At 31.8% G+C, this 12,036-nt stretch overlaps 2 protein-coding genes across 4 annotated transcripts in view; both read right to left on the bottom strand.

The window, feature by feature from the left end:
• Positions 1-12,036, bottom strand: part of LOC123009643 (protein unc-13 homolog 4B) — a 28,840-nt gene that overhangs the window by 13,449 nt on the left and 3,355 nt on the right. For 2 of the 3 annotated variants that reach the window (XM_044406090.1, XM_044406092.1), the window contains one exon: positions 2,118-2,379. In XM_044406090.1, coding sequence (XP_044262025.1) covers positions 2,118-2,379 — 262 coding nt within the window. Of the gene's footprint in view, positions 1-2,117; positions 2,380-9,614; positions 10,030-12,036 lie in introns of those variants that run through there. The other variant, XM_044406091.1, reaches the window with a different exon arrangement.
• Positions 4,480-6,516, bottom strand: LOC123009644 (glutarate-semialdehyde dehydrogenase). Its single transcript, XM_044406094.1, has one exon. The coding sequence runs from the start codon at positions 6,367-6,369 to the stop codon at positions 4,879-4,881; it is 1,491 nt and encodes a 496-aa protein (XP_044262029.1). The 5' UTR covers positions 6,370-6,516; the 3' UTR covers positions 4,480-4,878.

Genomic DNA, 12,036 nt, shown 5'->3' with positions numbered 1-12,036 from the left:
ATGAGTAATTGGGGTGCATTTTTAACTGAAAGAACGAAAATTTTGAAAAAATAATTTACAAAATCAAAACTCTCCAAATTAAAAAAAAATCAGCAAAAATCGAAAAACTAGCCTATATTATAAACTATTTTGAGGTAAAACTGATCATTTTCAAGATAAGAAGTTAATAAGTGTAAAATTTTATGTAAAATTTTATCTCTATACCCAGAATCATAACCTGGAGCGACTTCTAGTTTTCACCACTCGATAGATAATCAAGCAAACGTTTATTCCGATGAATTTTTAGTTTTGTTCTTACTGTGATAGTTTCAAATAAAAAACTGAATTTTTACACTTTTTAAACGCCGATTACGACTAATCTAGAAAAGTTGTGGGAAAAAACCGGAAGATTCGTAACTAGCGTGTCGAAATTTATAAAATACCATAGATTTGAAACGAATTTACAAGATAACTGAAAAATCCTTTGTTTTTTTGTATATTGTCCAGTTCCAAAAATTATTCCAAAATTGAAATGGTGAATGAACAATACGAAGTTAAAGTTAAAAGAGTCGTTTGAAAACCGAAAAGTTCCGGGTAGTACAAAATGACAAAAATTTTGAAAAAAATCGAAAAAATAAAAACCTCTAAATCTCATCAAAAATCAGTACTTTATGTAAATCATTTTAAGCTAAGATTGATCATTTTCAAAATAAGTTTTAAGTGTAAGATTTTAAATGTCTATATGCCCGGATCCTTGACCCGGAACGACTCCGGGTTTTCATTATTCGATAGATCAAATCTAGATTCATTTTTTTTTAATTTTGCCCTAGCTACTTAGTCTCAAAAAAATAACCATTTCAAATCTAAGAAAATCTGAATTTTTGCCTATTACAGCTAAAGTAGAAGAATTAGGGCTTTTTATTTTTTGCCAGCAAACTTTTTAATTTTTTTTTTCAGCAAAATTGTGTTCCAAAATTGAAATGTTTGTGAACTATACAGGTGCGCCAGAACTCGCGCTTCAGAGAAAATTTTCAAGTAAGGTAAGATATCAGGAACATAAAAAAAATGTTTAAAAAATTCTGTCAAAAAATTTTTTATTTAGTTTTTGGCATTTGATATTTTTTTTTATATCTATTTAATGATACTGATGATCTTGTATATGTTTTTTTACAATTATTTAGTAAAGAGACAAAAATTTTACTAATAAAAGCCACAAATAACATTGAACAGAGTTACAATTTAGGATACAGCTTCATTGTTTCCTCTTTTAATAGCCTATAGCAAAAAAAACTTGCAAAATTATTTTTCCAATAGAAATAAATAGTCAAAGTGCAAACTTTAAACTCTCGTAATTTCGAAATTTTTTTAACATGTTTTCCATGTTCCTGGCATCTTACCTTGTATGGCATTTTTCTCTGGGGCGCGAGTTCTGGCGCAGCCTGTATAAAGGTAAAATGTTCCAGAGAGTTAATTGGTGTCGAGAAAATCGGAAAATTCGGGCATATCGGAGATTTTCACCACACAGAGCACTGATCTTTTTTACAAGATAAGAAATTAAATGTGCTTTCTAACTATATCAAAAATAAAGAGTTACGATCAATAGTTTCAGAGTTAAGCGCTCCTCAAAATTTTGAAAAAAATTGAAAAAAAACAATAGTTTTTGTGTTCCAAAATTTTAGTCTAAAACCTTTCCATAATCACAACGCGTTTTGTTAGACAACTAACTGACGTATGAAGTGCTGGATTAAGAAAAATAAAACAGGAAAGACCAAAATATTTTCCGATATTTATAGCATAAAACGTTAATAAGCTTTAAGTAACGACAGTAAAAACGTAGCATAAATCAATTTATAGTTCTTGTTTATTTTGATAATTCCAACAGAAATATTCACTGAATTAAAGGAACTATAAAAATTTTAATAATCGAGAATCAATAAACACTGAAGATGTTGGCGCAAAAATCACAATTTTATGTGGATTTTTCGATTATCTTAGGTATTTGCCAAGTTGGTTGCACACAATAAAAATCTTAATGCAAATAAATCGGTCTGGAATTTTTGAAGATAATTGTCACCAAGCCCAAATTCCACTGGCGTCCATGAAAATAAATTGCAAGCTGTAAAAAATGATTTACTCACGTTGAAAGCAGCGGAAATTAAATCAGTCTTGTCCTTTTCCTCGACTTCAGAATCCGAAGACAAACTTTTGGCTTCATTGTCGCTATCACTGGAGGAAGCTATAAATTCGGTGTCAGTGCTGACACATTCGTCAGATCGGAGACATTCTGCGATTTCTTCAACTTTTCGTTTTTCTTCGCTTTCCCGATCTTCCGTTGTTTCGGCATGCTCACGGAGCAATTTGCCGAACTTCTCGAAAAAGCCACCATCGACCTGCTGAATTCTGAAACACAAAATAATAATGCAGTCAATATTTTTCTCTTTAATCATGAATCAAGTAAACAATTTATTTTTATTAATTTATTCAACGTAATGACACTGTTTATAATATACAGAGTTGCTATAAATGATTGTAGCATCCAGTCGCTATTCATTTCTGTGCAAAACTGCAACTGTCAATAAAAAAATGACAGTTTAACAATATTGCAATTTGGCTTGCAAAATAAATTGAGAAGCGGTAGATTTTCTTTTGTTTTCTATTGTACAATAGCGAACATAAAATTTTGGTAGGTAATGTCATTTTGAAATTTTATTTTTTTGCCAAAAAAAGAAGTTTTTTGTGTAATTTTGTCTGCCATCAACGTCCTTGAGAAAATCTGATTACCTCTCTTTATTGGGATCTTTTTCTCTATGCTTTTTCGAAATTGAGCATTGTTTACCATTTCTATAAGTCAGTTATTAAAGTAAATATTAATTCTAATTTTCATTAATCTTTACACTTAATTAGCTTTCCAAGGCCAGTTTAGTTTTATTTGATACTGAAACAAAATACATGACGTGTAGGTAGGTTTTTCCGTTTTAATATCAGAAACAAATAGATATTTTTATTTTTAATTTCATGTAAAATTTATCTTTAAAAATTTAAATTTTGCACTTCGACTCTATTTATTTCTGTTGGAAAAATGGTTTTCCAAGTTTTTTTGCTACAGGCTATTAGAAGAGGAAACAAGGAAGCTGTATCCTAAATTGTAACTCTGTTCAATGTTATTTGTGGCTTTTATTGGCAAAATTGTTGTACCTTCACTAAATAATTGTAAAAAAAACATATACAAGATCATCAGTATCATTAAGTAGACATAAAAAAATGTCAAATGTCAAAAAATAAATGTCAAAATTGTTTGACAGATACAATTTTTTAAACATTTTTTTCATGTTCCTGGTACCATATCTTACTTGAAATTTTTGTCTGGGGCGCAAGTTCTGGCGTATAGAAAAAAAAAATTAAAATATAGAAAACAATGTCACAAATAAATTTACCTGTTTATTTAAAAAAACGTTCTTAACACATAAATGATAAAAATGTTTTGAAGGCTGTTTCCAAAATGTCCGTATTGCAATTTTGAAAAAAATTAGCACAAATATTGCTATTTCTAAGGAATTTTTTTGAAAATTGAAAAAATGTGCCTAACTGCTTATTTTTTTTATTAATTAACAATTAATTTTTTATTAGTTAATTAACCAATTAACACTTTCTCAACTGCAATTGACTAATCTGAATTATATTTGATAGTAAAATTCATTTTACTGTTTTGAATTACAATTATCGTTTTCTGAATTACACTTGAAAAAAATGGGCCTTCATAAAAATACCGCTTATAAACACGATATATCTTTCCGCAGACTCTACCAAAATTGAATGCTCGCAATTGTACATCATTGTTACAATCATTTAAATCAAACCGGTACAGTGGTGAAAAAAATTTTTACATCATGAACTCTAAAACGTTAAATAAACGATTTATTTTTTGAGTATTTCCCTCTCCATTTCTTTTTTTTTAACTTATTCAACATAATAACAGTGTCTATATAATTTACAAGGTTGTTATAAATAATCCATACAGTCGCTATTCACATTTTTTTTTATTTTCAATAGCATTTACGGCTCCATGCACCACTGCAACTGTCAATAAAAAATTGACAATTCGGCAATATTGAAAATAAATATCTTGCAAATTATCCCATTAAGTTCCTTTTGTTTTTCATTGAAGATTAATGCTACAATCATTTATAACAACCCTGTAGAGTTGTGAAAAAAATTTGCCAGCTTAAATTTCTGTTTTCAAAGTTGAAATCAGAATTTGGCGCAAAAATAGCGCATGTTTATTTTAAAAACGATAAAGCAGATAAAAAACAAATTACTTTTTCAATTTGCAAGTTTTCACATTTTACTCTAAGTTCTCCTTTCATTTGTCAATGTTGCAACTTTTTTTTTGCATCTACTTTCAGAATTGTCGGTATTTCAATTTTCATGTATGTTAAAATGTTTATTGTGGCAATTTTTTAATAAAATGCAATCTTTTGTGTGGAACAATTAAAAAAAAAGTTTACTTCAGATTTATTAAACAAAAAAAAAACAATTATACATAGAAATAACACATGAACATTGAGTTGAAATGAGAATAAAACACTTTGATAGATAATCTATTACTAAATAACCACTTGATTCTATTAGAAACAAAAAATATTTGCCAAAGGCGCAAAATGGAAGACTTTGTGGAAGACTTTTTTTTATACAACTTGACAAAACGATTTTTTTTTCCTAGAACTAAATAACAGAAAAAATACAGGTAGCTCTTGACACTTAAGAAACTATATTTAAACAACTTGGCAAAAGCACATCTAACAACGCGGAAATAGCCTAGTAAAGTTCATTAACATTCACTAAGAGTGATAAAAAAACACTTTTCCATCACTTATGGAATGCTTAAAATTGAAAAAATATTCACAAATTACCGACACAAATATACTTAATATAGGTGAAATCGTCGATCCCATGATGGGACCCTTCCCTCCCTAACCCCGACTCCTTAATCCCTCCAAAGGGCGCCTCTGCCGTCGAAATAATCCCTTCATTAACCCCACACATCCCCACTTCGAGTTTCCTCGCCACCCTGAAAATCTGAGCAACATCCTCCGAGTAGAAATACCCCGCTAGCCCCCTTTCCGTACTATTGGCAATCCGAAGACCCTCCTCTTCCGTTTCAAATCGAAAAATGTTGACAATAGGCCCAAAAACCTCTTCGGTATAAACCCTCATATTTTCTTTAATATCAGTCAAAACGGTAGGTTCGTAGAACAGTTCCCCAAATTGTGTCGCGGGTTTGCCCCCTGTCAAAACCTTTGCCCCCTTACTGACCGCATCCTTGACCAAATCTGAGACTTTATCAAACTGCGTGTGGTTTATCAACGGCCCCACTTGAACCCCCGCTTCTTGCCCATTGCCCATCTTCAAACCTTGGATTTCCTTCACCAATTGATCAACAAACGAGTCGTAGACTTGTCTTTGGACGAGGAAACGGTTTGAGGAGACGCAAGTTTGCCCACAATTGCGGAATTTCGACGCCATGGCCCCCTTAACAGCATTGCCAACTTTGGCCGAATCAAAAACAATAAAAGGGGCATTCCCGCCTAATTCAAGTCCGATTCTTTTAATCCCTGAGGAGCACTGTCGGTATAACAGTTTCCCCACTTGTGTGGAGCCCGTGAATGATATCCCGGCTACTAGAGGGCTCTCGCATAGTAAATTCCCGATTTGGGGGGCATTCTCCCGACTGCTGGTCACCACATTGAGTACCCCTTTGGGAATCCCCGCTTGTTGTGCCAATTCCATCAAAGCAAGCGCTGTAAAAGGGGTATCCTCAGCCGGCTTGATCACACAAGTGCAACCCGAGGCTAAAGCAGCGCCTGCTTTGCGTGTGATCATCGCATGGGGGAAGTTCCAGGGGGCTATAAGTCCGGCGACTCCAATTGGGTGCTTCTCCACTAGGATTTTTTTCGTAGGGGTGGGACTTGGGATGATTTCCCCATGGATGCGGCGCGCCTCTTCGGAGAAAAACTCGATGAAGGAGTTGCCGTAGGTGACTTCACCGCGGGACTCCACTAGGGGTTTCCCCGCCTCGAGGGTTACGATTTTGGCGAGATTTTCATGGTTTTGTACCATTAAATCGTACCATTTTCGTAAGAAATGCGAGCGGTCTTTGGCGGTGGTGTCTTGCCAGGTTTTGAAGGCGGTGGCAGCCGCCTCGATGGCACTCTGGGTGTCGGATTGGTCCATGTCGGGGGCGGTGCCGATGACTTCGCCCGTGGCGGGGTTGGTCACCGAGAAGACTTTGTTTGATTGGGCGGGGAGCCATTGGCCGTCGATGAAGGCTTTGTCTTTGAGGAGGTGCATCGAGCGGGCTTGCAAAGTGCGAATCCAGGGGGTTTTCAACATGTTGGGGCGTTGCGTGACTGAAATTGTGGGGTTAAGACACTGTGAATTGAATTGACCCACACAATGTCATTTTAATTTGAACATAACCACAAAATAAATGTCAAGTTATTTTTAGAAAACAGATGATTGGGGTTTACGCGCGCGCAATGGTCGACAACCACACAAACACAATATCACCAGGAGAAAAACATTTGCGGTCAAGGTTGTAAATAGCATTTAAAATTGTAAACAATAGTTTAACTAATGTAATAGCTGCGTAAAAAAGTGGTATAAAAAAACTAATTATGGTAGAGATAGGGAATTAAAAAAAATCGATATTAGCTCATAATGCTCCAAAAAACATAGAATCCCCATACATTGCTATTAAATAAAAAATAATTCAAAAATCGTTTAGTTTTATTGAAAAACAATTTTGAAACAATGCGCCGGAACTCGCACCCAAGAGAAAAATGCCATGCAAGGTAAGAGACTAGGAACTTAAAAAACGTTAAAAAAATTCTATCTATAAAAATTTCGAAGTTATGAATGAGAGTTTACATTTTGTACTTTGACTCCATTTATTTCTGTTAAAAAAAATATTTTCCAAGTTTTTTTAGAAGAAGAAATAAGGAAACTGTATCCTAAATTGTAACTCTGTTTAATGTTATTTGTGGCTTTTATTGGCAAATTTTTTGTACCTTTAGTAAATAATTATAAAAAAAAATACAAAATCATCAGCATCATTAAATAAACATTGAAAAAATGTCAAATGTCAAGAAATAAATGTCAATTTTTTTGACAGATAGAGTTTTTAAACATTTTTTGTATCTTATCTTACTTGAAATTTTTGGTTTAAACAAACAATAAACGATTTTTTCAAATAAAAATGCTTTTTTTCTAATTGAGGAAGGAGCAGACTTTCAAAAAGCATTTTGTCCAAATTTGCATTTTTGCAGAAGAGAACAAAAGCTGTCCTTCTTTTAAGAAAGAATTTTAATGTTTTATATCAGGTTTGTTTTATATATCAGTGACAATAAATGTGAAAAAAATTGTACAAATTGGACACAATCGGACACTAATTTTACGGCTGGAGTACTTAGGCATTTTACAAAAAAACTTTAAAAACCTTTATCTCAATTCATAAACACAGACAAACTGCATTCTGAAAATTTGCTCCTCAATTTTTGTGTAATGCTTTTAATTTCTTAATTGTTGTATTTTTGTTATTGTATTTGGTTATTTTGAGTAAAAGGCTTTTCAATTTTTTTATTAATTTTGCACACCTCCCATTAAGGGACACCTCTTCACAACGGACAATTAAAGATTCCTCATCGGTATCCGTTGTTGAGAGGTTTTACTGTAGTTGTCAACATTTTGCATTTGTAGTCGTTTATTTACGTATTTTGTGTTCAAATTGGGATTGGTATTACAAATGCATTTTGTAATTTTGAGTTGTCACCATAGATTGTCATGCCCAAATTACATATAAATATACAGGGTGCGCCAGAACTCGCGCCCCAGAGAAAAATGACATTATAAGGTAAGATATCAGGAACATGGAAAAAATGTTAAAAAAATTTTATCTATAAAAATTTCGAAGTTATGAGGGTTTAAATTTTGCACTTTGACTCTATTTATTTCTATTGGAAAAATAATTTTCAAAGTTTTTTTGCTATAGGCTATTAAAAGAGGAAACAAGGAAGCTGTATCCGAAATTGTAACTCTGTTCAATGTTATTTGTGGCTTTTATTGGCAAAATTTTTTGACAGAATTTTTTAAACATTTTTTTCATGTTCCTGGTATCTTACCTTACTTGAAAATTTTCTCTGGGGCGCGAGTTCTGGCGCACCCTGTATATCATTGAAAATTAAATAACTATTTAAAAATTGCGCATCTTTTTCTTTTTTCTCGATGGAAGTCAATATTTGTTTACAAGTAACGAAAAAAAAACAACCACATAATAAAACAATTATAACAAAGTTATTTTGGAATAACCGCAGAGATTGTGGTTCAAACATAAACCCCAAAAATAACCAAATTCTGCGTTGTTATGTAAATTATAAAAAATCCGCAGCTTGCTGTTGGTTGGTTAACGCTTTAAATTATGTTCGAGATTTAAACTAGAAACTAGAGAAAATTAAAAAAAATTCACTTAAATTTTATTCTCCTTTTTAAAGGCCAAGAACAATGAACGGCAAAAGCCGATTAGAATTTAGAACGAAATATTTAATAAAATTCTAAATAATTTATTAAAAAAAAATTGTACTGGCAGAGTCAAGTGTTACTCACAATCCAAAAATAACTGTTTTTTTCAAACAGACGAAAATTTGCTTTTAAAATTGTGTACTTTTAGAGTAACTTTTTCATTTTCGCTTAATTAATTAGAATTTAACGTTTATTTCAGTGAAATTGTGTGTCATGAATACGAACAATACAAATCTTCTCGGAATTTAACTCATCTTTTAAACTATTTGTTACATGAATCAGTTTGAGAAGATTTTCATCATCACAATGTCAAGAAATATTTTTATACTTTTATTTCCATCAATAAATTAAGTTAATAAACTGAGATAATAATATGATAATAAAGGTTAAAAGGGTAATAAAAAAGGATAAAAACAAATGTGTCAATAAAGCTTTTTATTATTAGTTTTCCACTCAAATTAATTAACAATAAGATTCTCAAAAGAATTTTGCATCATCTGACCCAGACCCAACTTCTAATAAAAATCTTGTGTTCATTTAGTTTAAATCTCCGGTACTTAACACTGATAACACTTTGGACTAATTAGTTTTACCTTTTAACTGCTATTACACGCTCTAATTTGTATAAATATATTCACATGTTGTGTTAATTTATTCGTTGCAACATGACTAAAAATAATTATGTTTGTCATCTATGTATTTCAAGTTCAAGTCACATTTCGCTTCTACATCGACAATCATAAACTAATAAGAAAGTAAAAAGAAAAAATAAAACAAAACAAAATTAAAAATAATATAAGAAAGAATTTTTTTTAACTTTGCGATATTAATAGAAGAACCGGCCGGTAAAAATCGTGATGTTTATGGTACTATGAACTCGATGATTATTGTGTCTAAATATAAGAATGATCTCTGCCTCTCTCTTATTACTGAAAAAATCAAGTCTGCCCGCATTTTGGTGAAAAAAATATCAGTAAAAACGAGAAAGTGGATAGAAAATCACCCGCATCACTTTGAAAAACCTAAATAAAATCCAAAAATTTTCGCTTAGGACCCTCTACCTTAGCTCATGTTCTGTCGGATCTTGAGATTTTTGACTTTGCAGCCTGTTATAAATCGTCTTCCACATGACTTCCTCCGCTTCCATATCCATGTCACTTGTGCTAAAACCGCCACAAAACACACAAAACAAAAAGTGTGAGGTTATCACAGAGCAGACCGTTCACCTCCACGAAATTATAACAAATCCGATGACTAGTGTGGGAAATGCAAACGAGGTATTTCCTACCCATTCATACAAAGACGTAAACCTCCTACCATAGAATCCTGACCTTCATCTATAGCTTCAAAACGCAAGATTGGATAATAATGGTCAACAGTGTTTAAAATACTCCTACACGTTTGCATTGTTTTTCGAATTGTCATGTGGTGTTCTCTCACATGTTCAAATGGGGATCTACGCTCGACTTCCAATCGCTTTATTGGATAACATTTCCGGAAAGGTGACGTGATGCGACTGGGAACAACACAAAGAGTGGCCTATTTTAACACGCATGCAACTATAAATAGAAAACTTGACACTGAACTACTGAAACAATTAAAAAAACGTATACAAAAACATTGAAAATAAAGAGTCGAATTAAAGAAATACGAAGTTCCCGATTTAACGAATTTTTTTGATGAAATAATTTGAGGGGAGCGCTCCCCAAGCTCGTTGAAGTCTCTCTCTGTTCTCTTGAAAATAATACCCAAAAAAATAAATATAAAATGTCAATAATGACAAAATATTTATATTATTTGTGATTGTGGTGGAATTTAAGTATTTTTAATTAAGTCATACAGGGTGTGCAAAAAATATTTCGTGGGATGATTCCTTGTGTCAAAATTAAAAAAGGGAGCTAGAGCCTCCTGAAGATGGCATGCAAAAGGTATTTTTTCCTTATCTTTTAACGATTTTTTTGAACACATGTACAGGGTGCTGCATTTTGGATGTCCGAATAGGGAATCTCCGAAACTAAGAGGTTTAGCCAAAAACGAGTAATACATTCTGGGGCTCATTTTTTGAGAAAATAATATTGGTTAAAACCGCATCCCGCTATCGTCTTTTGTTTTCGACTTATACACAAAAATTGACATTTTAGCGAAATCTAAAAAAAATCATATCTTCGTTATTATAGAAGACACAGATTTGAAATAAAGACATTATATATGCACTTTTTTACATAGAATTTAATAATGTAGTTAATAATTTTTGTCATTTTCAAAAAGCTTGTTTTTTTTAATCTAAAAAATATATACAGGCTGCACCAGAACTCGCGCCCCACAGAAAATTTTCAAGTAAGGTAAGATACCAGGAACATGAAATAAATGTTTAAAAAATTCTATCTGTCAAAAAATTTTGATATTTATTTTTTGACATTTGACATTTTTTTTTATCTATTTAGTGATACTGATGGTCTTGTATATGTTTTTTTTACAATTATTTAGTAAAGGGACAAAAATTTTGACAATAAAAGCCACAAATGACATTGAACAGAATTACAATTTAGGATACAGCTTCCTTGTTTCTTCTTTTAATAGCAAAAAAACTTGGAAAATTATTTTCCAACAGAAATAGAGTCAAAGTGCAAACTTTAAACTCTCATAACTTCGAAATTTTTATAGATAAAATTTTTTTAACATTTTTTCCATCTTCCTGGTATCTTACCTTTTTTTTTCTCTGGGGCGCGAATTCTGGCGCACCTGTATCTGTAACAAATTATTATAATACATTTTTAGTAAGTTATCTTTGATTTTTGTTCGCAGTTGGCCATGAAAAAATGTTGCATTTTCAACTAAAAGGATTATCCTACCTCCATTAGATCACCAAAAAAAAATGTTTTTCTAATTTTGTTGACTGTTGACACATTTGTTTTCCTTATTTTTGGATTGTTTAAAAATATGTATAATAATTTTGTTCTGAGGCGCTCACATATTTGTTCAATACTTCTAACGTATCGTATTTTTTTTAATTTTTATAATTTTATCTATTTTTTCATCTATTATACAGTTCACAAAACTCTTATTGATTATTATTTACACATTTGGAGTGAAATAGTTTTTCCATGGCCAACTATTATCAAACAAAATATGTAAGTATTTCAGTTTTTAAGTATAATTATAAAAAAATATATATTCCTATTTTGCGTCTTTAACAATGCTATTAACAAACTCGTTTAAGTGTGCTAACAGTTTCTCAGAGTGCGCTAACAGCCTAGTGTATTTTATTTCTTTAATGTTTGTAACAATGCCGTTGGAAGTAAATTACTTTCAATATTCTTCCTAATTTCCCTAAATTCTTAAGAGTTCATTTCCAGGTTACGCTCAATGACAAATGTTACTACCACGTGTCACCACAAATTTACTAAATTTTTCTTTTTTTCTATAAAAAAACGGCATAAAAAGTACAAAAAATAGTATAAGACTCGTTACAGAAGTCCATTT

Source organism: Tribolium madens, unplaced genomic scaffold, assembly GCF_015345945.1.
Source record: "Tribolium madens isolate multiple individuals breed KSU strain unplaced genomic scaffold, Tmad_KSU_1.1 Scaffold_7;HRSCAF=85;Tcas5.2_LG10, whole genome shotgun sequence".
NCBI classification, from domain to species: domain Eukaryota; kingdom Metazoa; phylum Arthropoda; class Insecta; order Coleoptera; family Tenebrionidae; genus Tribolium; species Tribolium madens.
Note: the sequence above shows the minus strand (reverse complement) of the source record. Positions and strands in the feature narration are given on the sequence as shown.